Raw genomic sequence first — 26,000 nt, 5'->3', positions numbered from 1 at the left:
AAATTTGACAGGTAAAATAACTTCTGAAATGTTATCTACTCAAAAGCCTTTATTTCTTTCTACCCTAAATGTCCAGGTTCTCGCAGAGGATTTTGTACACACTTCTTCCCCAACACCTGCATTTGAAGCAGTCACACCATTTTTCAGCTTATGCTCCCTCTAATGAATAACTTTTGAGATAAGAGTTTTGGTCTCACATTACGTATCTGGACTAAATGAAGTAAACTGGATAACCAAAATTAACCAAACTTTAGCTGTACTTCAGAATAGTACCAACAACTATGAAAACTCCTCTCCACTGTTCCTCCCCAAACCCCAGATCAGATGTGAAATAGTCTATAGGGAAGAAAAAGCAACATGGCCATGGAAATTCAGCAGGAAAAAACAGGGGGCAAGAGCCCAAATTGTTTTAAAAAAAGGTGTGCGATGAGTCTGCTAGAGGGGGGAGCATACCCAGGTTTTAGGGAATAAATGCTCAAAACTGTGCTAATTCTTTTGGAAAACCATGCAGAGACTTTAGTAAAGCACTTTATTGAGTCTGAATAGTCCAATGAAATATGTCTGTAACTTTTCTTGCCTATTTCCTTTTATAAAATATAAATGCATGTGTAAAATTGGTATGTGAGGCATACATGATGATTTATTAAAATATATTTAGGCTGTACATAATTTGTTTATATGTATGTGTACTCTTTAATGTCTAAACAGTTTAGAAGTGTTGTGTACTGGTGGTCTTCTTTGGACTTCAGAATAGCTAATCCACATAATAACAGCTTACTTTATGGTTTACATAACATTTTAGATATTGGCCCTGATTTTGAGTAAATCTGGAGTTACGGAGGAAGTGGGATAACTAGAAATAATACAAACACTTATAATTTTAACTGTCCTTGGGATACTAATAGAAACAACAGACTGAAAATGGGAGCTCATCCCCACACACCTCATAATATCAATTTAAGATTCAAGTCATGTTTACAATTAATTGAATAAATTCCAATTATTTTAGACAACGCATGAGTTTGCCAGTGCTGGTAATAGACACATCAGGAAAATAAAATGCCAAATAAAGGTGCAAAGTATCATATAAGAAATGTAAATGGCTTATCATAAGAAGTATGCACAATTAATGATAGAATACTCCTTTCATTCAAAATATCACTTTAAAAAAATGGACAGGGTGGTTTGGTATGAGATGATGACACCTAGTGGCCTTTGTTCCTCCCAGCGCAAACACAAAGACAACAAGCGACTAAGGATGAGGGCTTCTGGATGAACGAATTTTCCAGATGGCTGAAATTTAAAGTGCTAAACCTTACGATGAACTGGTATCTGAAACACACTTTCTTAAAAAGACCTAGATATCAGTTTGCCTATTTCTCAGAGCCACTTGGACTCAATGGTAGTAATAAAACATGCCCAACTTGAGGGAAGTGCTTATTATTAATGACTTTAAGCTTAAGCCCTGAGGACACAAACAGAAAACTAACTCTCCCTTCCAGGGGCTCACATCCTAATGTAATGGGCAAGGCAGCTAAGATGGAAAGGTTCAACAGCAAAGTGGGTCAACAATGTGCCTCTTCATGTGTCCTTCCCTCTGATACAATCAGATCAGTTTCCGATTTTGAACTTTTGGACAGGGCCAGGATGTTGGTCATAAGAACTTTCTTTTCAGGATCTTCAAGAGGTGCCTGTGGCATCTGCAGGCCAACTGTCAGGCTGTCTCTCCACAGGGGCTGGAATGACAGCAGTGGGCACTCAGGTAGACACACTGCCACCTGAAAGCTCTCGGCTCCTGAGCTCTCTCCCATCAGGCTCTGTCATGGTGGCTGGACCTTCCCAGCACAAGCTGCTTCCTGTTTCTCACTCAGTGTGGGTTGCTGCCTCAGCTAGGCTGACCAGCCTGCCTTAGAGATGGCCAGCCTCTTCTGCAGAGGAATTGCTTCCCCAGATGATGACTATGAGAGCTTGTCTACAAGCAGGTCTAGGAGTCTGGGGGAAACTGTGCAAAGTCAGTTACTCTGAATCAAGAGTTTTGCTCTTACCTTCCAGAAAAATAAATGATCATTCTTCTCTGTGTTCTCTGACTTGTCAGTAGCATTGTTTTGTATTCTTAATACCTCCTTGGAAACATGACCATTTAGTATTATTTTTTAAATGTGCAGAAAAATACTATGGTTTGCATGATTAGTTTTATTTTATAATTTGAATGTGACCCTAGTAACTGAGTTGAATCAATGAAATAACTTGGTAGGTGAATGAATGGTAAAAATCCTGAGCCCCTATAAGTTTTGCAGTAATAATGTGTTGTCTGTTCAAGAACAGAAAAGCCTGTCAACATTAAGGACACAGTTCTAAAATGTTGAAGTACAAAAATTTCGGGAACGAAAAAACCCTTTTTATCCATGTGCATGTTTGTACCTTTTGAGAAAAGACATAACTTTAAAGAGAGCCTCTACCTACCAGCAGTGCAGGCAAGAAGACAACCTACCCTTAGTCCCGTGCCTCAAGCTCATTAGGATACAGGGATGGGGAGGGAATTGGCTGGCAAAAGGAAATTATTCAGGGGATGCAGTTTGTTTAAAAGTAAGTTGACAGAAGTCAAAATGACCAAATAAGAAATTGTGTAATGAACATCTTATATTGAAAAGCCAAAATACCCTCAGTTATATAACTGATGCAGAGCTTTTTATTGGGGGGTGAGGGGGCAGGGGAGCATTTAAAATTTCAATTGGATCCTACCAAGGGGCTCCCTCATAATTTTACAGGATTCTCCAAGCCTAATCACTGCAGTTTCTCCTCAGAGAACCCTGTCCTCTACACCTCAAGCACCTTTTACATAAAGCCTATCCTGATGCTAACTGCTAGAGTCCTTTCCTTGTTAACTACTCTGTAAAATGACCTGATAGTTATTATGCCCATATTTATTTATGGCCTTGCCTCTCCCATTAGAATACAAACTCCCTTCAAGTAGGAACTGTTTCATTTTACTGCATGGCAATGCTTGGCATCTGCTACTTGGAGACTGATTAGGTATATAAAGCGTGTGGTACTGAGCATTTTTAATAAGGAAATTATGATGTCATTATATAAATGGACAAAATTTTTCTTTTCACTTTAAAAATCATGCGTAAAAGAAAAATACTTACATATAGTGAGAAATTCAAGCTCCAGCTGGGACTACTTTGGGAACTAGTTATAATATTAAAATGTTAGTCCAGTTATTTAAGTATTTGAATTAAAATTGTAGCAAGCACGAAAATAATATGGAGGGTCCCTGGAAATTCTCTATAATAGGATTTAAACTATCAATCTACCTCTAGAATTCCATGACTTGATAAAACTAGATTACTTGGGAAAATTTCTAAATTTCAAAGTTAGTTAAATGGACTGAAATTCTATGGAATATGGCAGACAGCCTTTTGGATAAATGACAACATTTTGTCAACTCCTTATTCTCCTGAACTGAAATTGTGTGTATCTGTAGTTTATTATTTCAAAGTATAAAAGTAAAAAGTCAGAATGAGTCCAGGTAGAGGATGTAGTTGGACTAAGCAAGAAGGAAAATTTGGATTTATTTAGCTGTTGGCCCCTCCAAATGCTCCTATAGCTTAAGACTATTTTTCTTCAATTTCTAGACCCAACAGATACTAAAATGTACCACTTATTCAAATGATCTCAATGAAAAAAGACTTAATAGTAATTTAGAACTGTTCTGAGATAAAACCATTTATTTCCTTAGCATTAACAGCAAAGAGGTATATCTCAAGAGTAGATAAAAATGTATACTTGTAAATACAAAAAAATTTTATTCACACAGGCATGTTCATCATAAGGCATTTCACATAAATTACTTTAGCCAAGTTAATAAATCATTGTTATGCAGGAATAAGAAAGAGGATCAAGCTTGTTGGAATTGTACTTCAACCTGCTTTGAACTATGGGGCTCAGGAAGAGCTTTTTCAGCATGATCTTGTGACATGTATCTTGGCAGCAGAAGCCCTAAATTTCTTTTTTTGTTTTCAACTGTCAAAAAGGTGCCTTCTGAAAAATTAAGTTGTTATATAGTCAAAGGCCAAGTCCTATCTTTTTTATCAGTACAGATTTGCTTTTCTACAGACAAAATGTGGACATTGTTTTCCTCAAGTTGGTAGACTTTCTTCAATGACTTGTAGCTTTCTAAAAGCCACTATAGAAATGAATGCCCATAGAAGTCAAAGAAACCATTAAAGAGTATATGCATTTATCAGCATTCCTTAAGCACTTAAGTTAGGGGCCAAACTGGACAAGGCATTAAAATACCAGGAAGTTTACAAGGGTAATTAAACAACTAAACGGGCCCAACCCTAACTGGATAAGTGCTCTAAGTCGATCAATTCAAACTGGCCACAAGTTCCAAAGTTTAATGAGCACCAACCCGACATCCCCCGCAAAGGCTTGTCCACCAATCAGTTCACTGCCTCAGTGATCTCATCTTTTGCCTATTTCCCTGATGCATGTGTATGTTCTGCAGTTATTCTAAATAAAATAATGATCTCTAGGGTCCCTCTCAACACTTAGATAAATTTGCTTCCAAGTTATTGTTAAAGTCATGAGATCAGTCCATCTTTCATTTTTAATACATTGTGGTGAAAAATAAACTGCAGACTTCAAGATGCTGAGACCTAGGTTCAAGACTTGGCTCTGTGACTAAATAGTTGTGACTTTGGCCAGGCTTTTTCTCGCCTATAAAATGGAATTAGGATTAAGAATCAGATTGGGCAAGAAATTTTAGGTGTGTGAAATATTTCAGAAATTTGAGTTAACAATTGTTTGCTAATTAAGTCCATAAACACAACAGATTCAGATATCTCTAAGGCACTTAAAAATGCTTATTCCCTTCCCCCTAAAAAAAGCCAACACATGCCCCATAGTCACTAAAATTATCTGTACCAAATCTTTTAAGTAGCAAAAAACTGGGGAAAAATGTCTGTTTGGTGAATGGCTAAGTTGGATATTATGAATATTGGGAAGTACAGGAAGACAACTTGTATGACCTGATAATAAGTAGGCGGAACTAACAAAACAACATCCATAATGGCCACAATAGGAATGGAAAGCACAAAACAACTGAACCAAATGCAATGAAATAAGGTTAGCCCCAATGAAGAACCAGACTGGGTACTTTTCAGAAGTGGGGTACTATGGGTGTGCAACATTAAGTCAGATTCCCCCCATCCCATGTTGGTTAGTTTTTAATTCAATTGCCTTAAAAATTATTTGTTAAAGAATGCCAAGAAAAAAAGATTGCAAATGTAAAGACAAGATTATCCTTGACCTTGCCATGTTAGAAGAGAGTTGGAGAACATTATTTGTCCAATGTGTGTATGAGGGGATCATGGAGTCAGAAAATGAAAAGTGGAAGAAATCTCTTGTGAACTGAGGATTAGGAAGGTTAAGCAACTTGTCTACAAGTCATTTAGGTGCTAAGGCAAAGAGCTGAAGGACTTCAAACCTAGTTCCTTGTGACCAAATCGTGTTCTTCCCACTGTAACATGCTATTAAAGTAACCAAAACCTCTCCACGCAAAGACTTTGTTTTTTAAAACTTCATCTTTTAGAACACAAGCTTAAGCTTTTCATTAAATTACCAGGTAATTTACCTTAATTTACCTGGTTAAATTACCTTAACCAGGCAAGAGATTTAAAAGCTTTATCAATTATTTCTTCATTTGTAAGATGGGGAGCACATTCACTCACTTGACAAGGTTGGGAATATCACTCTCTCTCTCTCACACACACACACACACACACACACGCGCCCACTTTCTCTTTTTGAATTTGTATTTCATTTCTACTTCTCTCAGACCTGAGAATTAAGATTTAATTGTTAATCTGCCATTGATATATAGAACAAAGAAATACTTTGTTATTTGAAGATGACACAAAAATTCAAGTAAGCAAGTGAGACGTGAATATTAAAAAATAGTTTTTTTATAATTTAGGTGCCTAAATAAAACTTCTCAAAAACAAACTCTTTTATATGAACTAGCATGTCTTTATCTTTGAGCTCGATTAAATTACGCAAGCATTTATTTATTGAATTTATTTTAAATTAGTATTTATTAAGCTTATTAAAGCACATAAAGAAAGGCCCTAAGACTTTTGGAATAACTTGTATAGGGGGCTTTGCTAAACACTGGAGACAAGACAAAAAAAAGACCCTGCCCTCAAGGGGTTTATATTACTCTAAGAGTTATTTATATATACTCGAAACAAAAAAATCTTAAATAGCACTGAATTATTCTACTAGGAATCTCATGTAACTGAAAGGTAACATGTATTCTAAATTTTTAAACAACACCTAAATTCCTCAACATCCACCATGAAAATAAAAAACTCAATTCACTAAAGCAAAATGTGAGTTAGTAGAAGACTTCCTAAATCTGTAATCCTGAGAAAAATTTTTTTAGAATAAGTCTATTTTTGGAAAATCCTCCAAAAATTGAATGTCATAAATGTCAATGTTGCTCTACATATTGCCAGAAAAAAAGCAGGAATTTCCCCATCACTTTTAAAAATGCACGTGAAACTTTTAGGTTTTCCAACAAATTTATAAATCCTAATTTTTTGAAGTTATGTAGCTAAATATGCAGCTTGTGCTAGTAGCAGCATATATTCAATTAAAAAAGATCCAAATCCCATAGATGCATAGACTCCACAATGAAATTAATTTTTGTTGTTTCAGACCTCAGGTTTAAAGTTTTAAACAAAAAAATTCACTGTCAGGCAACCTACAGAAATATAAGTGAACTTTTATTAGTTATCTTCATTAATCTGAACAATATATTTTATACTATATCCCGATTCTGAAAAACCTGCCAGACAATTCAAACCCTTCCACGATCAACTCAAATATTGCTAGAAACATACAAAGAAAGTACACTTGTTTTTTAGACAACAATATACACAACAGAGGCAAAATAAATTTGGTTACATAATGCATAATAAATTAAGATTTAACCTTATATTCGTATATTGAATAACCTTTTACAAACAACTTCTCAAAGCAATCATATTTGCTTAAAACTGCCATGTACACCACAGACCAGCAACATTAATAAAAGCCAGAAAGCAGCACCTTCCTAACTACAGTACATTCTAGTCATAATTTCTTATAAAATGTGTGTGGGTGTGGGGAAATCAAGCAAGTGAACACTGTACATTTTACAATAATAATTTTGAGGCGAATTTTACTATCATGGTGATGAGATCACCAAAAGGAACCCATTCAATTATACAAATGTTTAACAAACACAAACCTAACAAATGGAAAGCAAAAAGATTATGTCCTTTGTGGCTGATACTAAATTTTATTTTCCTGAAATTACTAAACAACTTTTATTATCTTAGCTTTATCGCCACTTACAAAATAGTTGGTATAATTCATTCATTAGTCAAAAATCACCAATTCTGAGTGTTACACCTCGGGGATTGCAAGTTTGAAAAACCCAATTCCTGGCTTCTTCTCCCCCTAAATTTTGGGAATGATACCTCACATATACTATTTCCCCTCCATTTCCCCACTGGTTACAGTTTAGGCAATGTTCCCAATTCATTCGCTGTCACGTGTCCCCAAATGGAAATTTTTTCTAGTGATAATTAATAATTGATGAATTTCCCCTTAAAATTTCACCCCTCCTATCTATACTTAACCTCACCTGCAGGGGAACATTATTTCTTGTTAGATCAGGCCCGACTTCTAAGAAATACAGTTATAGTACTGCTGATTTCATAATAGCTTTGTTCATTTTTAAGACTGTTCTATTGAATGTCTAGCCCTCAGAAATCAGTTTTGTACAATGTCTTCAAAAATGAGACCTACAAAGTAATCTTCTATTACCAAAGGAAAAACTATCAATGTACATAAAGCCCATTTTCTTCATTCTACATGGAAAATAAATACCTTAGAATTAAACATATGGTCTATCAGGTCACCAGGCAGAGAAAATGGACTATTAATCAGCTATGGCACACTTTCTATAAAATTTAATTTACAAATTACAATTTAATTTACTCCCATTTTGGAATTTGTGATGATTTAGGGGGGATCTGGGGGTGAAATTGACCTTAGTACTGTCATCTAGGTAGGAAAGAGTTTATTAACCATAAAACTATCATTATGAAAAGCACTTACATGGATGTATATACTATTTGGGAACAAACTCGCTAAGTACCTTCAAGTATTTAGAATCACAGTAACTAAAACATTTATTCACTCTAATTTTAAAGTTAAAGAACAACTATTTCTGACATTTATCCCGTCCTTAAAAAAAGAGATGATTTTAAAGAAAATGGATGGTATAATTTGGACCAACCATCCTACAGAAACAAAATCATAGTGAAATTGTGCCTTTTGTTTTTATTAACTATAAATTTTGTTAATTTCTACCTTGTAAACAAGCTTCATATATTTACTCCTGAGTGTGTGTGTGGGGGGTGGGGGTGCTTAACCTCTACACAATTTATCTGTCCTACGGTAGTATTTACCACTTGTCACAGGATTGTATACATCAACAACAAACTAATATTTTTTTTCTCCACTTCAGACAGGCTAACAGCTGGGGGGCGGGAAGAGACAGGGACAGACAGACAGGGAGGGACAGTTCTTTTTATTTAGAATGGCTAAAATTAAATTCTAAGGTTTGCTTATCTAAAGGAATCAAGTACTAAATTAATGTAAAAGTTAGAAAAATATAACAGATTTTTAAAAAAGTGGATGAGAATAATGCTCATAAAAAATTAGTTTAAGAACTGAAATTTGTACCATGTTGTAAGATTAAGTATGAAAATTCTTTCTAAAAAATTTTAAAGCTGGTTTGATAACATTCTCACCTCATTTTCAAGTGAGGATAAGGAAATAACCATTTTATAGATGCATATTTAGACAAGGAAAAAAAATGTTAGTTGATAAAATTACATTATTCAAGTAAATAGATTTTATACAAATTCTACCAATCCTAGATCTGCTTTCCCTCTTTTAAAATCATAGTATTTAGTGGCAGGAATCAAATACACTATCAAGAGAAGTTTTACATATTTCCTCCTGGGGGCCCTCTGTCATTGTTTAAAAGAAACCCCATTTCCAAATCCAAAGAAAATGGAACCACACCGCCTGTTCAAGCCTCCCTAACTTAATTCAGAATCACCAAATTTGAAGGGTACCAAACAGCTACACTACCACAAATAGAGGTTTGGGGTTAAAAATTCTGTTCTTGTTATTCTTATTAGAAATGAATTTACAAGTAAGGCTGTCCAGGCAAACAAAGTATGGAATAAATGCTGAGTCCTTGGCAAAGCAACACAAATACACTAGACCGTCATTTTCTTCCAAACAATTTTAGGAAAGGAATTTCTCATTTTAAAGGAGAGAATGGAGATTTTAAAAATAAAAAGTGAAAAGAAGTTCTATTAAATATTATTGCATACTCCTTTCTGTCAAAGCATAAAAATTCCTAGCAATTTTCATGACGCTTTAAATCATGAACTAGCAAATAACTGCCCTAAGTTCCGCAGAATCTTAATTTTAGAACTGAATGAGATTTGAGGAAGTTAAGTTAGTCAAGTCTGTAGTCCTCATTTAAAAAAAATGCTCTGAAAGTCACAAGGGAAGAGATTATACAAGTCAGTTTCAGATGTGGCTGCCTTAAATGTCAGGAAATTAAAATAAAATTTCTGTCTGCCTAATTTAAAAAGCAGGCTTATTATTTTAAAGCATAATTACACACTCACGATTATCTGTTAGGGACGAATTCAGAGATTTTATATTTTACGATGGCTTTTCAAAAACAGACAAGCAAAAATAAAAGTAAGAAATGTTCCAAAGTTAACTCTAAAGTGCAGTGTAAAAATAAACAGAGAAATACAATGGTTAAAAAAAAAAGCTATTGCTGTTGTAGGCCCGCCACACTAAAGCAGCACAATAATATTGGGGTTTAAGATTTATTTCACTACGCCAATATTTACGTGCTGCTAGAGTGGAACAAGCACGTCACAGTCCATCCAGTTACATGGTTAAAAAAACTGTTCCCTCATCGTTTCAAAAACATGGAACACGTCCGTCTTGCATGGCTTTTTCCCCTTAAATTTCTAAAGCAGCAAATAATGATTCGCACCTTGTCACTAACATGTAAACCATGATGTGCTGCTATAGCACTTTAAGGTCCAACAATTGAGGCTTCTCCCCGGACAATCCACATCTTTCCTGCACCACCCCCGGGCCCCCCCAGGGTCCGGAGCCGCCGGGCCGCTCGGACTCACCTGAAGGATCAGGAAGCGGTTGTGGTCCAGGTCGATGCCGTGGCTCCGGAGGAGGCTGCCCACGTCCCTGAAGGTCGCCTTCCTCCCGCTGATGTGGTACACCGACGTGTTGTCCCTGTAGGCCGTGCGGGACACGCAGAAGGCGCTGTCAGGGATCACGTCGTAGTCCTCCTCTTCCTGGCGTGAAGGAGAACAAGAGCAGAGAAGCTGTGAGGGTCGGGCCACGAGTCTCCCAGAGGGGGGAGGGGGTGCCCTCAACCCCCCCCAGTCTGGCTCCCCGCACAGGCTGCGCTTCCACCACAGGGCATTAACCCGAGTCGGGTGTTAAAGTGCGCGGCGCGGGACTGGGAATGAGGGGTAAGAGGAAGGCGGTGGGCGCGGGCTGCGTGCGGGAGAGCCGCGTTCAAAACTTCCGCAAAGTGGCCCGCGGCTCCCGGAAAGGATCCTCCCCTCCCTCCCCGCCGCCCCGGCCGCGCCCCCACCTTGTCCACGATCTTCTGGAAGTGCACCTCCACGGTGCAGCTGTCCAGGTCGGGGTGCTCGTCCGAGTTGTGGATGAGCACGGCCAGCTTCTTGGAGCGGATCTTCTGCGCCCGGTAGCCGAACACGAAGAGCATCGAGTCGATGACGTTGGACTTGCCGCTGCCGTTCGGGCCGATGATGCACGAGAAGCGCTGCGGGGGCACAGCGCGGCGGGGGCTCGGGGCGCAGTCCCGCACGGCCCCCGCCCCGCCCCGCCCCTCCCCCGCCCCGCCGCGGACCCGCGCGCACCTTGTGGAAGGGCCCCAGCAGCTTGCGGCCCGCGTAGGACTTGAAGTTGAGGTTCACGATGTGCGTGATCATGAGACGCGGCGCTCCCAGCTCGTTGGTCATGGCCGGGGGCGGCGGCGGGGGCACGGCCGACAGGATCTCCTCTAGGCTGCGCGTGTCAGGCTCCGGGCCTGGGGGCTCGGCCGGGGCGTCGGGACCGGCCGCCTGCGGCTGCTCGGGCTCCTGCCCGTCCGACCCGTCGGGCGGCGGCCCTGTGTCCGCGCTCGGCTGCTGGGCCGTGGACGGCTTGACTCTCTTGCGGGGCGGCATGACGGCGGCTGCGACGGAGGGGCCGGTCAGACGCGGGGCTCCCTCGCCCCGTTCGCCCGGGAGGGTCCCGCGGGGCCTCCTCCCCCACCCCGGGCCGCCCGCCCCCCCCACCCCGGCCCCGACCAGCCCCCGCGGCGTCCCGGGCCCAGGCCCCTGCGCTCGCCCCCTTGAGCGGGGCCGCTTGCTGGGCTGGCTGACAGGCGGGAGCGGCCGCAGCTCCCGTCGCCCGAGGTCGCCGCCGCTGCCCGACCTCCAGGCGCGCGACCCGCCCGGGCAGCAGAGCGGACCCGCGGCTCGGACCCCGGAGCTCGCTCGGTACCTGCCCCGAGGCTTCGCTTCGCTCCCCGCACCTCCCCGCTGCTCGGGCGCTGCCGCGGCTCCGGCTTCTCCACTCGAAAATGGCGCCTAAAATCCAAACTCGAACGGAAATTCGTTACAAATGCGCGCGGTGCCTCCTGGGAAACGCCGATTTGAAAAAAGTGCGGCGCCTGCTACCATAGCCATCTTCTCCCAGAGGCACCGCGCACGCGCAGGTCCTGGGGCCAGGGGAGGGAAGGGCGGGGCCGGGCGGGGCTTGCAGCCCTAGACCTATGAGAGCGGCTCGTCTAGGGCACCGCCCTTGGAGGCGCGAGCGGCATCTTATTCCCCACCCCCCCTTTTTTTTTTTCAAATGTTTGAAAACGGGAACAAGAAATGTTGCAATTGGATTGGAGGCTGGGGGCGGGATTGGGCGGAGCGGGGCTGGATAGCCCCGCCCCCTCCAAACCGCCCACATTCTTTCAAGACTGAGCAGACGGAGGAAATATCGCGAGAAGAGGCGGGCGAGGTCGTAGGAAGTCACTATGGTTACGGGGACCTCTGGAGCCGCTTGCTGTGGAGCGGGCCCGGCCCAGGGCTGCAGCCGCTCTGGAGCCACAGGTACGGGGGTGTGGACGCGGGGAACGGCCCGAGACTGGGTCGGGGGCACCAGCCGGGGCGGGGCGAGGAGGGCAGCCCGGGGGAGGTGCCTACGAGGCCCTGGGCCAGGATGGGGACTGGCTGGGCCCGGGTACCCCGCGGGAGGGAGGACCCTGGACTGGCGGATGCTTCTGCCAGCTGCCCGGCTCCTTCCACCCTGTTTGTTCTCTCTGTACTCGGGCTGCCCCCGGCTTGGCGACCTTGGCTTGTCGAAGGGGTCCTTGAAGATCTTCTGTGTGGGCTCCCCCAAACTGCTTCGGGGTTCCAGAACATAAAATGGGGTAACAGCTCCTGGTCTAGAGAGGTCAGCCAGCCCAAGGCCCCTCGTTTTACAGATGGGAAAACTGATGCCAAAGGGCGAGACTTGCCCGAGGTCTTCAGCCCCCCACCAACCCTCTTGTCTCTCCATTTCATTAAGTTCAATAAGCATTTATTAAGCACTTGCTGTATGCCAGGCACCAAGAAGACAGAAGTAAAAATGCACACAACCATAAGCCTATAGCCCCCCCTCTCCTTCCCTAGTCTGTAAAGAGATCATCCTGAATTTGGTGGGGGGAATCTCTACCTAAGCGTGCCAATGCCAGAGACTAAACACGGGCAGGAGGGGCAGCAAGAGGCTGGTGGAGCGGGGAGAGTCTTGGGGCAGACAGACCTCGCCCCCACCCCCCCCTTTGCAGGAATCCAGACTTGAGGTGATGAGGGCCTGCACCAGAATGGTGGTAGTATTTTTGTATTCTTTGTACATTGAATTGCTCACGTTTGATTATTCAGTTTGTAATAAAGAACATTTTAAAATTAAATCGAATTGGATTGAGGCAAAGATGAGGGTTTATGTGTCACTGAGGACTGGACAAGAACTTTTGGATACCCGTGAAATCTTGCTTTGTTCTAGCAACTCTGCTAGATGCTGAGGATACAAAAGACAAAGATGAAACTGCCTTTGACATTGGGCTTATTATAGTCTGTTGGTACAGAACACAGATAAGTATTCGAAGGGAATTTGAAGAGGGATTAAGCCCTCCCGTCTGAGCCGATGAGGATTCTTTTCAAAGAGGAGATGATGCCTGAGCTGAGCTTAGAAAATGAGGATCCTAAAGGGGGAAGCGAGGAGGGGACAGCCTGGGCAAAGACCCAAGTGGAACCTGGTTGGCTGAGCTCGGGGAGCAGCTGCTTGGAGGAGTAGAGAGTGATGGAGTGATGGAAATGTTTGGAGCAGGGTTGTAGAAGACCTTCAGTGCCACTGTTACTCATATGGAGTTGGATGACCTGTATAGAACTGGCGTGTCCTCAACAGACATTTTGGGTAGGTAACGACCTGGCCCCAGAATGGTATGGGAAATGCAGGGCAGTCAGGTGGCACAGTGAGTAGAGCGCTGGTCCTGGAGTCAGGAGGACCTGAGTTCAAATGTGACCTCAAGACACTAGCTGGGTGACCCTGGGCAAGTTGCTTAACTCTGATTGCCTCAACAGAAATAAATGAAAGAATTGTATAGGAGGTAGAAAGTAGGCAGGGTTATATTTGGGGAACTGCATGCTGCTTTAAATGAGCCCTGAACTTATTCCTGAAATAAAGGCCCATCTTTTACACTCTGGTATTCTTCTGATATTGCTGCATAGCCACAAGTCACAAAATACCATGATCTCTGGAAAATTAGTCACCAAAGGGCAGTGGAGAGGTGCTTGGTAGTCGTGAGTGGGCTGTCCAGTTTGTGATCGCGCAGAATGAGCCTCATAGAGAGATGTATGACTAGAAAAGGAGATGGGCCTGTGATGCAGTGGGAATGAGGGAGCTTTGTGCTCCATTGGTAGACAAATGATGCAAATTCATGTGCAGAAGGGATTCTTCCCCTTTTTGGGTTCTGAACCCCTTTGGCGGTCAGCCTGGTGACACCTAGGAACTCCTTGTTTGAATCACGTATTTAAATGGGTAAAATGTAGTATTACAAAGTAAATCAATTATGTTGAAATACAGTTATCAAAATATTTTTTTTAAAAATGACTAAGTTCTCGGAGCCCAATCCCAATCCCAATCTAGAGGAAGCCCTGGAGTTTATAGGCTACGCTCTGTGGAGAATTTGTGAGAGGACATAGATAAGAACCATGGAGAATGAAATGTTGATGGGTCGTTAACTGGACTTTTGGAGGAAGTGCCCATATTGATAAAATTACAAAGTGATCAGAATTTTGAAGTGGAAAATGAATTGGAAATGGAAGATACTGAAGTCTGGGATTAGGAATCCATTTCAGTAGGCTAAGTGAAAAATGGAGGGAAGTAGCCATGTGAGTGGGAAAAAGGGGAAAGCAAGGAGAGGGGTTGTGAAGGTAGAATAGACAAAACTTGTTAAATGATTAGATATAATGGGCCAGAGAGGAGGAAAGGTAAAAGATGTCTGGGTTTGTTAACAGTGGTACCTCAACAGAAATAGGCAAGCTTGTAGGAGAGATGGGCTTATGGAGGAAGGTAATCAGGTAGATTTTGGGTGTACTGAATATGAGATGTTGGTCTTCAAGCAGGCAGTTGGCAGTATTTGTCGTCTGGAATTCAGGAGAGAGTACTGCCTGATATGTAAATTTGAAAGTCATCAGTGTAGGGACAATGATTGAACCCATAGGAGTGAATGATATTACAGAAAAGAGCCAGTCCACAAGCTTTTATTAAATCTATGTATGAGGGGTGTTTGGGGTGTTCAGGGTGGACTAGCACCTCTGGTGTGAGGCCGTGCTGAAGCCTTTTCAGGGCTGCTCATCCGTCTTTGGGGTCTGCCTGTCATCCAGCTCTCAGTTGTGGCTCCAGGAAGCTGTAGCATGTGCATACCTGCTGAAACCATCTCAGCAGACGGGCTGTATCTGGTTGTGGGCTTCAAACCCATCGGTGAGTTAGAGGGGCATCTACCCCAAGCATATGAAGATTTCCTTCTGTGGAATGTGTCCCAACAGCCATGAAGGTCACTGAAGTGGGTGCTGTCTGTGGAGTGCTCGGAGCTTGGTCAGACAGTGAAGATGCCAAGATTGTCCACTGCATCATGGGCCGTACCAGTCATCTTGACTTTTCCTCTTGCTACTGAACTTCAGGGACTATGGAAGAGAGTTGGGCTGATGACTTTGTGAAACTCTGCCTCACTTAAAATCGAAGGACAAATGACAGCAATATTAAATGCTGACCATGTGTCGAGGGCTGTGCTAAGTGCTGGGAATAGGAAGAAAGGCAGAGACTTAGTCCCTGCCCACAAAATAACCACAGACACTCAGGTTAGCTAGGGTAAGAGGAGGGTGTCATCAGAAGGTATCCTCACATCCATGGGCCTTGGGAGAGGCCTCCTGCAGAAGGTAGGGTTTGAGTTGAGACTTGAAGGAGACTTAGGAATCAAGAGGCAGAGATGAGGAGGAAGGCTTGTCAGGACAACAGCAAGGTAGTGAGTCACTAGAGCTTATTGAGGAGGAGGGTGGCATGGTCTGAATTACATTTGAGGAAGATTACTTGGGCAGCTGAGGAGGGTGAGTTATAGTTGAGACTCGAGGCCATTTCGAAGATAATTGCTGTAGTTCAGGAATGGGATGCTGAGGGCCCAAAGTACAGTGATGGCCGTGTGAATGGAGATAAGATATGGAAAAAAACTGACAAGAATTGGAAACAGTTTGGATGTTGAGGATGACACCTGGGTGACTTGGGAGGATTGGGGGGAAATTGGAGGCGAAATGCTGAATTCTGATTTGCTCCTGTTATGGTGGAGAGGCTTCTGGGAGTCTAGTTCAGGATGTCCATGGGGCAATTGGTGATGCAGTTGTGGAACTGAGGAGAGAGACTAGGCTAGTTGCTTAGATCTGGGAGTCATCTGCATAGATATTGGGAGCCAATGGGATCACCAAGTGGGAGAGCATGGAAGGAAAAGAGAAGAGGACCCAGGAAGGAACCTTGGGGGATACCCACAGTCATGGGTGTGACCTGAATGAGGAACCTGAGGAGGAGTGGTCAGACAGGTAGGAGGAAAGCCAGGAGAGAGCAGTGCCCTGAGAGGGAGGGGTGATGAAAAGGTTGGCAGTTGTCAGATGTTTCAGAGGAATCAAGAAGGAGGAAGATTGAGACAGTGCATTAGATTTGCAAATTAAGACATCATTGGTGACTGTGGGGAGGACAATTTCATTTGAAAAATGAGGTCAGAAGCCAACTGGCAGAAGGTTTAGGAGTGAGTGAGAAAAAAGGAAAAGGAGGCCCCTAGTATGGTCACTCAAGGAATAATGTGGAGAAGGCTTGGGAGGAATGGGGGGAGTGATGGAAGCCAGTAACTAGATGGTCAAATCTAATGGAAGTTTTTTTTAAAAGGTAGGGAGCAATGGATATGTTTGTGGGGAACAGGACTGGAGCTAGTAGTGTGGGCAAGAGTGGGGATACTAGTGAGGAAGATCTCCTGGAGGACATTGGAGGGGGTGGAGCAGCTGTGCATGTGGAAGGCTTGGCCCTGGAGCGAAGGAGGAGATTTCACATTATTCACCCTCACACACTGCATCTCCCACCAAAACTGGCTTCCTTATTGCTTCCTTGTGTGGGACATTTTGACTCCGGCCTCCATGCTATCTCCTTGTGCCTGGAATGCTCTTCCTCTCCACGTTTGCCTTTTAGAATGAATCTCTAGAGTCTTTCCAAGGGCAGTCTAGGTTCCCTGATTTCTCCAAGTATTGACCTCCCTCTCCTATTATTTTTGTGTTTACTTTTCTCTATCTTTTGTATTTAATTTCTCTGTGGATATGTTCTTTCTTCCCAGCTCCTTTAGGGCCAGAAATGTGTAGTCTTAGAGTCAGATCAGGGTTCTGTGCTGTGCCAGAGGTGGCCCTAGTCAAAGCAGGTGACGTCCTTGTTGGTGCCTTCTTACTTGGCTTTCTTTGTTCCTGCATCCTCAGCCCCAAGGCATTCAGTGCTTTCTAGCTGTCCAGAAGTCCTCTTGTTCTTACAGTGCCTTTCCCTGAGCTGATCTAACTAGAAGTAGCCTGCAGCCTCAAATGAAATCTTATTCCCTCCAATAATGAGACCTCTACTGCCTTTGGTTTAGTCATAGCAGCAAGGTGGAATTTCTGTGGCACTTGTGTGGCTTTGCTAGTCTCCTTAGGTGCCGCACCCCCTCTCCCCCATTTCCTGCTCCAGCATAGGACAGGGATCAGCAATTGAACATTCTGCTAAACATTTAGTTGACAGGTGATCAGCCTGGTGCTTTTTCTCTCAACAGAATATGTTTCACTGATCTGGCCTTTATTGTGGAGGGGCTGGGGAATATGTAAATGTGTATCTATGTGTCTGTATGTGTGTGTATATACGTATACACTCGTGTATGTATGTACACATACATACTCATATGTCATATTTTATATGTATGTATACACACACACACAAACACTCAACATCTCTTCAAGTGAAGGCTACACTTGAACACGTTAAGATGTTAAACAGGTCTTAGTGTTATCTGTAGGTAATATACTGAAATTCGTTGATATCTTCAGCCTGTTAGGAAATTTGTGATTTTTGTCATCAGTCATTCAACAAACATTTCTTAAGTACCTTCTGCCAGGTCCACAGAAATCTTCAGAATATTAGGAAAGACTATAATTCTGGTCTTGGTGAGTTGTGGTTAAAATAGATTTTTGCCTTATCCCAAAATTTATGAATAGAATTGATCAGTAGCATACTTTCAAATATTCGTCAATAAACACTCAAAGACATAAAACGGTATTCAATGCCATCATGATTACTGACTTGGAAGACTCTTTGAATGAGTGAATGAATAAATAAAACATTTATTAAGCAATTACTGTGTACAAAGCACTGTGTAAATGTTGAGGATTCAGATAGAAAAGCCAGACTGGCCCTGCTCTCAAAGAACCCACATTAGAATGGAGACAACACCTTGGAAAAGTCCAGTGGTCCCTAGGGTGTAGCAGCTAAGGAAATGTTCATGTTTCTTTTTTCATGTAATTTTCACTAAAATAATTCTTATCAATATCTGATATTGAAGTACTTGAGTATAGACTCAGTTAAGCAGTAGCTTTCCACTTGGAGGAGAGGCTTTTTTTTGTTTTTTTTTTCTTTTGAGATTCCTTTTTTTTTCACATTCTATAGTAATTTTATTTATTTTTTACAAGATTTCGAATGCCCATTTTTTTTCCTCCCTCCCTTCCCTCTTCTGAAGATGGTAGGCAATTCGATATAGTTTATACGTGTACTGTCATGTAAAACATTTCCATATTCATCACTGTTGTGGAAGAATAAACAGATCTAAAGGGAAAATAAAAATAAATTTTAAAATAGGAAATAAAAAGGTAAGTAAAAAAATATGCTTCGATCAGCAGAGTTCATCATTCTTTATCTGGACACGGATAACATTTTCCTCTGTGAGTCCTTTGTACTTGCCTTGAATCATTGTGTTACTGAGAAGGGCTGAGTCATTCATAGTTGATCATCACATGATGTTGCTGATACAGTATATAGTGTTTTCCTGGTTCTGCTCATTTCACTTTGCAACAATTTGTACAAGTCTTTCTAGGTTTCTCTGAAATGCGCCTGTTGGTCATTTCTTATTGTACAATTACATTCACATACCACAGCTTGTTCAGCCATTCCCCTATTGACGGGCATCCCCTCAATCTCCAATATTTTGCCACCACAAATAGGGCTACTATAAATATTTTTGCACATATAGGTCTTTTCCCCGTTTTTGGGGAGAGGGTTTTTGCACTAGGCTATCATTTGAGGGATCATTTTGTTTAATTAATTTTCACTTTGATGTCTATTGTTAGTCAGATGTATTTGTACAAATGTAGCTTTGGACTGAGGCACTTTAAATACTGCCTTGATTTTGGGGAATGTTAACTAAGTAAAAATCTTCTTTGTTTATGATGTTTTGTGATGGCTCCTGTGTTTAATGAGTCCCCCCTCCCCCTGCCCCATCCTGCCCCCAGTCTGTCCTTCTGCACATGTGTCTCAGTGACACTACCAGGTTCCTGCTAGGGCTCCATTGGTTTCTTGTTGCTACTTTGATCAAATGCAAGTGCCTCTGTTTGTGTTTAAGTCCCTTTCCATACTGGTTCTCACACATCTTTCCAGGCTCATCGCACAGGACTCTTCTGAACTTAATCTTCTTAACTAAAGCCAGACTTTCTTGCCGTCCTAAATGTTGGGCATGCCACCTCTTGCCTCTTTGCTTTCATCTGTTCCGTCCCTTGTGTGCAGTGGTTATTCCTCCTTTTGGAATTCTCTGGGTTTCTTCAGAGCTTCAGTGCTCAAGCACAAGTGCCTACATGACACCTGTCCTGACTCCTCACAGCTGCCATTGTCACCCCTTGGAAATAGCCTGTGTCTGGGTGTTCTGTGGTCATGCTCTTTTCCTTTAGGGACCATGGCTTCTTGAGGGCAGAGGACTTGGAATCTGAGTCCCACCTGTGCTGTTTCTGTCAGCAGGAAGCCATGGGGCTTGTCCAGGTCTCCATTTCCTCAGCTCTAGAAGGAGAGTGTTGAGCCAGAAGACCTCTAGGGTCTGGGGTATCGTTGTTAGGGACAACAACATGGTTTCCTTAAGTGTCTTGTCACCGGATAAATGTTGAGCACTTTATCACCTTTACCCCGGGGGGTGACACAGATTTGTACTCCTAGGCCTGAGCAGGTCTGGAGTCATTTAGAACCCATGAGAATCCAGTTGAGGGCAATGGCCAGCTCATAGAATCTGGCGTAATCCATAGGTACTCCAGTGGATCTGCTTTGGCCTGAGATGAGGTGACTTCTTGTCTGTATAGTAAAATTCTTTTGTGGGTTTATCCCATGGTGCTTCTGGGAAATCTTTTCTCAAGTGGTGACCTAGGAGATTCTAGTAGAAATAAGCCCTCTAAAGACTAATAAAACAGAACCCTTAGGGTTCTCCAAACCTCAGCCAGCATTCACTGTGAGATATTCTGGACCCTCAACATTGCCCAGGGTTGGCTGTGAATGGAAAGAGATCCCTGAAATAAATTGCTTCTCTAAGTTGGCCCATGAGACTGCGAGATCATTTCATTTATCTTGTCTAGGGGCAAGATTGGAACACTTAATATTAACCTGAGAGGCACTAGCCAGATTTTGTTTTCCTAGTAGCTGTCAGTATGGCTTAGTAAAGCCTCATGCTATAGGTCAGGCTCAGTGCTGATTCAGTTGTTTCCCTCTTGGTGTTACATTGTCCTTAGCCAGAGTTTGCACAGGGAAATCTAATAGAGCTTGTGTAGCCCATGTCCAAATCTGCATAAATATAGGTAAGAGCGTCCCCAAATCCCTTATAAGTCCTCATGGTAATGCTAAATATTGGATATGGGACAGAATTTATTCCAACCCACAGGAAAATGATAAAACAATATCAGGGGTTCAGAATAGCCCATACACAGTTGAGACAATTCTCCCACTGGCTCAGGTACACTTCCATGTGTTACCTCTAATCCCCAAGAGGGGGTGGGGAACCTGTAGCCTCGAGGCCACATGTGGCCCTCTAGGTCCTCAGGTGTGGCCCTTTGACTGAATCATGGTCTCAAGGCCACAGGTTCCCCACCTAGGTCCCATGCAATCCTCCAGAGTCATAATGCCATTCTGTGGTTTGAACTCCCCTTGGAAGGAAGCTAATGTGGGGTTGATAGGGAGGTGCCCCCCCAACATTCTAGTGAATCCCTTTGTCACCCTCAAGAATTCATGTAGCCTCAGCCTTATGGCGCTGCCCTAGGGGTGTGGACCTCCCCAGAGGGAAACATCCTTCTGGTTTTTTAGAAAGGTACTCTTCCCATTGAGCCCATACCATCTGAATAACTCACAGTAATGGCTGAGGGCAAAGTTTGGGTCTTTGGTTTCACTGTGTCATGGCTGTCTCTTGTGGGACTTCCAGCTTAGGGAGTCATTTGTGGGAGCTTCCTCCCTCTAAGAGGCCAGTCGTGGGGATTTTCTCTGTTTAGAAGGCTAGACCCCGGTTCATATTGTAGGGTGGTCCTGATTTAGGCCAGTCTGGTGCTCCAGGTTCAGAAGTGAAGCAAAGTAAGACCATGAAGAACCATCTAACAGTGAGAAAAAAGAGGTTTACTTTTATAGCACAGAACGGATGCTTAGCAAGGACCAGGATTGAGCCAGCTGAGCATTGCTCTCCTGTCTCTGCTGCCATGGTGATGTGCTGCCCTAGCCTGTACGTAGGTTGTACTTCATCTACCAGGAAGCTGTGGAAGTGCTCAGGCCTCAGGAAGAGTGGTTACTAACTTCACCCACATGGCAGGTGTTGCTCCCACCATACGTGTCCTCGAAGGCATCACTAAGGCTGGCTCTGCTCATGAATTTGTCCTTGTCTTACAAGAAGTCTAGATCTCTAAACTCTCAATACTCTTCCAAAAATTTGAGCTTTAGGATTCCCCACCATTTGGTGATAAGATTCCCTTCTTCGTACTTCCCATCTCTTGGGTTGAAGGTTTATACCCCTGCCTCTCTAAGGGGGTGGTTAGGGATTCATAGTCCAGGAACTCTATCTTTGCTCCAAGGCAGCAATTAATGTCTGGGAGTCCTGGTCAGTTTTTATCTCTGCTGCTTTCCTGTCTCTTCTGAAAAAGGAAAAGGCAAAAGTGGCTCGCTAGGCCTGTTAGCTCATTTTTTTTGTAGATCTTGCATGAAAGGGTGGCTATGACCCAATATTCGCTGGGTTTAAATGATAAGGTTAAATGATAAGGTTCCCATTCTATAAACACATCTAACTGACCAAAGAACTCCTCCAGTGTGTGTGTCTGTGTGTCTGTGTGTGTGTCTGTGTGTCTGTGTACTTTGCAGTGTTCTGGTGCTCCCTAGGGATAGTGGAATTGGACATAAGAAAGTTTTTACAGTCTTCTTATTTTATTAATTTATGTGAATGTATTTTCCTTTTATGCAGATTTTTGATGCTCTTCATATGTCTGTCTCTACGGTGGATATAGCCAAGCAACTTTTACATTCATTTGGAAACGGGAAATTTTGAGAAAATGAGACTGAAGATATCACTTCTAAGAGAACCAAAACATATCCTTTTTCCCTTAATAGAACTTATTTGGACCTTATCGCTGAATTATTTTACAGTTTTACTTTAATTGTTCTCTTATAGTTGGAAAATTAATTGTTTTTTCATGTCTCTTTAGTGATAAAGTTTAACTCAAATATTGTCAAATATTTATGATTACTGCAATCTTGACATAAGATTATCAACTCTAGAATCTAGCTTTCACCTTTTCATTGACATTTTCACCTGTTTCACTTGAGCACATAAATAGAATTTTTGTTTAGTCTATCAGGATCTTGAGAAAACCTTTGAAAGTAAAACAGTTATCTCCTTGTTCCAGGGAAGGTAGGAACCAGTAAGTTTTCAGTCTCTATCAATGATGGAATCTGTTGCCAAGATGCAATAGGGAATGGAGGAGGGGAAGCTGAAGAATCTGTACAGTCATAATTCTACAGTGCGGTTTTATGATTTTACACCATGATTAAGGATCTGCCATGCTGAGCTTAGACCCTGACTTCTCCCTCTGGCTCTAAGCATCAGAGGCGCCGAAGGGGATGGCTTCCTCACTGACACTAACTTTCTTTTAGTGGCCATTCAGGAATCTGTCCAAACTCTTTTTGTGTCCATTCATATTTAGTGATTGTCTCCCCTTAGAGCAAAGAGTGCGTCTCTGCCACATGAAGTTACTTTGGTCAGGTTACGAGGAGTCTTCCTGAGGACCGGTGGTGCTGTCAACCCTTTATTTGCCTCCATCACCAGCCCTGCTCATGATTCCTAGAGTTTATAAACAGGGAAGATTTAAATCTCTGCCTTTACTTTCCAGATGGAAGAATCCAAGTCTTTTAATTTGTTCCATTACAGTCGTGCCTCACTCCCTAATCTCTGCAGTGTTTTAATTGCTCTTCTCTGGACCTTCGTTTCATTATGTGCAGAGTTTCTGAAACAGAAAAGGGCATGTGTGATTCAACAAGACTGTCTTTTCCATAAAACTGGAGACTTAGCCTGTGATGGGACCTTGGAGGTCATGTGGTCCCCCCATGTGACTGGTCTCTTCTAGGATAAAGCACAGATTCTGCTGGTGGCTGCTTGCTGGTCTGGCTGCCGCCTTGTCTGGCCAAACTGGCCTCTTGGCTCTTCCCTGACAGCGCCATTCCATGTCCTTCTTCCTCCCAGTTCTCCCCAGTGCCAGAAAGGCTCCTTCTTCACCTGGTTATATCCTGAGCTCCATTCAAGGCTGTGTTCCAGACTCATCTTCGAAGAGTCCTTTCCTGAGTCTTCTGCTTGTTTGAGCTTTGCTCCTTATGTTCCCCTGCTATTGTAGTGAGTGACTGATCTGTGTCCAGCACTTGGGGAGCAAGAGCCTGGCATCTCATAGGGACTTAATAAGTGCTTGTTGGAGTGAATTTGCATTCTTTCACCCCATTTCCACTTCCTTAGTAAGATCTGAGTGCTTCAGATGTGACACAATGAGCCAATTGGTTGGAAGAAAATGAATGGGTTCAGTGATAATGAGAGAACCAAAGATTCCAGATAGAGGGGAAGGACAAGAGCATTTTTATCAGTGGCAAGATACTGAAAGGACTGAATGTTTACAAATAGGAGATTTGGGGTTTGGTAAATCCCCGCAATCACAGAGACTGGTGCTCAGGACAGTGGAAGATAGGGGCTTTTCTTCCTCCGTCCTTGTCACCTCTAGATAAATACCAGGAACTGGTCCATAGAGGGAAGCCAAGAAGCTCCCCCAACTGAAAGGGTGTGGCCACTGGTCTTTAGATCTTTTGCCCTGAATAAAGGGTTATCAGTCTTTTTGTTCTCTGCACAGTTTTCCTAGAGGCGCACAGAACAGTTAACTTGGCAGTGCTAGATATGGCAAACTCGTCTATCGGCCCCCTCACTTCAATGAAAGCAGCTATTTTTCTTTAGTTCTTAGCAAGTTCTAGTTCAAACGTGACTCAGTGTTGGTGCATACCTGTCTTGGGCAAATTGTATTGATTTTGTGAATATTGTACTTAACCTTTCTGGTCAAGTAACACATGAAGCAAAATCATTCATTCATTTTCTTTTTCCTTTAGTAAATGACCTCTAGAATTTTCACTGCATATGCAGAGAAACAAAGGGAGTCTGCCCTTTGGGGGCTGCTATACCCCATTATCCAGCCTTAGGTCATTGGGATAAGCAGATGCTGTGCTTATGCAGCGTTCAAAAGCCTTCAGATCACCCCCATCTCCTTTCCTCCATCTCTCACCTCATTTGCAGCGCCCTTCTTTATGGGCCTTCCTCTAGGTGTTCAGTGTCTTGCTGCTGCTGAGCTCTGTGCTTTCTTCTTGTCCAGTCAGGTTTGATTCGGCCAACATTTATTGAGCACCTACTCTCTGCTACGTTGACTAGTGATAGAAGCTCCCACGCAAGCCTGTGCCCTCAATGAGCCTGGGCGACTGGGTGTGCTGCGAAACAAGGAGCTTTTAGTGGCTGAGTATTCAGAAGTCATTGATCTGCTGGCCGTGTAGCCTCCAATGCAAGGGGAGTATAGCAGAGGCAGCTTTTGAAGTCTCAGGAAGCTGGGTTTGATTCTGGTCTCTCATGTACTCCCTGCGTGACTCCGCTGAGCTTCCGCAGAATTACATGCTTTGTATGATCCCACATTAATGGGAGTATTAGAATTTTAAAAGAGAAAGCAAATGTTCATTCCTGGTAGAATTGAGATACTTCTGAATGGGAGGTTTGAGTGTTGGGGAGGCTCCTGGATGCCTCTTGCTTAGGCTACTGCATCTGCTCCTCTCCACTTTCACCCTGCAAGCCAAAAAAATAAGGGACAATAGCTTGGTATTCCTACTCTCTGCAGTAGTAAGGCTTTGTATAATGCTTGAAAGGTTGCTCTTCTTATTACTTGGGAAGCCAGAGATGGTCAGGGCGTGTCTGGCTAGTGTCTAGGAGTCTAGGATTCATACATAGGCAAACGACTTTGCCAATATTGAAGTGCTGTATTGAGAAAGTTATTGTTTTTGTAAGTGCCACTCATTTAAAAAGTTTTCAGTTTACTTCCTTTAACGTGGATAATTGATTTACTTAAATTCAGGTGTTAAACATCTGGATTCAGGTTCTTTTTTTTTTTTTTAATTTTAAATCAGTGGACATTAAGCACTGACTATGTGAATTATTGGCCTAGGTTTTGGAGAGACAAAGATAAGAAATTCATCAAGTGGGGAAACTATAGAGACACATAAGCACCCCCTGGTAGGGGAGCCTGAGAAAGATTTTGTAGTGGGAAGAGCACTTGGTGGTAAGGATGGTTTCGACTTATGGCCCTATGTGTCACTTCTCTAGGTGGGCTTCTGTTTCCTCATCTGTAAAATAAAGCATATGAATGAAGACAGAAGGTTTTGCTGTGGTGGAGGTGAGAAAACTAGGATGTCTGTAGAGTAAGAAGGTCATCTGCTGGTTGTTTGAAAGTGGGAAAGGGAGTAATAGGTAGTGGCTGAGCTTTTGAAGGTTCAACATTGAATTGGCTGCATCAGCCCCTAGAGCAGGAAATGAGTGCAAAGATACCCGAGTGGTTGCATTTTTTCTTCCAGTTCATTTGACAGATGAGGAAACTGAGGCAAATGGGGTTAAGTGACTTGGCCAGGGTCACTCAGCTAGTGTCTGAGGTTGGATTTGAACT

General features: G+C 42.9%; 2 protein-coding genes across 2 annotated transcripts in view; one reads left to right on the top strand and one right to left on the bottom strand.

Moving 5' to 3' along the window:
- SMC4 (structural maintenance of chromosomes 4) overlaps positions 1–11,817 on the bottom strand; it is a 37,072-nt gene extending 25,255 nt beyond the window's left edge. Inside the window, exons 1-4 of the mRNA XM_036757359.1 lie at positions 11,698–11,817; positions 11,070–11,386; positions 10,781–10,972; positions 10,299–10,475 (exon numbers count right to left, since the gene is read on the bottom strand). Coding sequence (XP_036613254.1) covers positions 10,299–10,475; positions 10,781–10,972; positions 11,070–11,378 — 678 coding nt within the window. The 5' untranslated portion in view covers positions 11,379–11,386; positions 11,698–11,817. The remainder of the gene's footprint in view (positions 1–10,298; positions 10,476–10,780; positions 10,973–11,069; positions 11,387–11,697) is intronic.
- Positions 11,818–12,214: 397 nt separating this feature from the next.
- IFT80 (intraflagellar transport 80) overlaps positions 12,215–26,000 on the top strand; it is a 111,693-nt gene continuing 97,907 nt past the window's right edge. The window contains exons 1-2 of the mRNA XM_036758235.1: positions 12,215–12,296; positions 22,238–22,362. Of these exons, the coding sequence (XP_036614130.1) occupies positions 22,326–22,362 (37 nt within the window). The 5' untranslated portion in view covers positions 12,215–12,296; positions 22,238–22,325. The remainder of the gene's footprint in view (positions 12,297–22,237; positions 22,363–26,000) is intronic.

This window comes from Trichosurus vulpecula, chromosome 4 (genome assembly GCF_011100635.1).
Source record: "Trichosurus vulpecula isolate mTriVul1 chromosome 4, mTriVul1.pri, whole genome shotgun sequence".
Taxonomy (NCBI): Eukaryota; Metazoa; Chordata; class Mammalia; order Diprotodontia; family Phalangeridae; genus Trichosurus; species Trichosurus vulpecula.
This window is presented reverse-complemented; position numbering and strand designations above follow the sequence as displayed.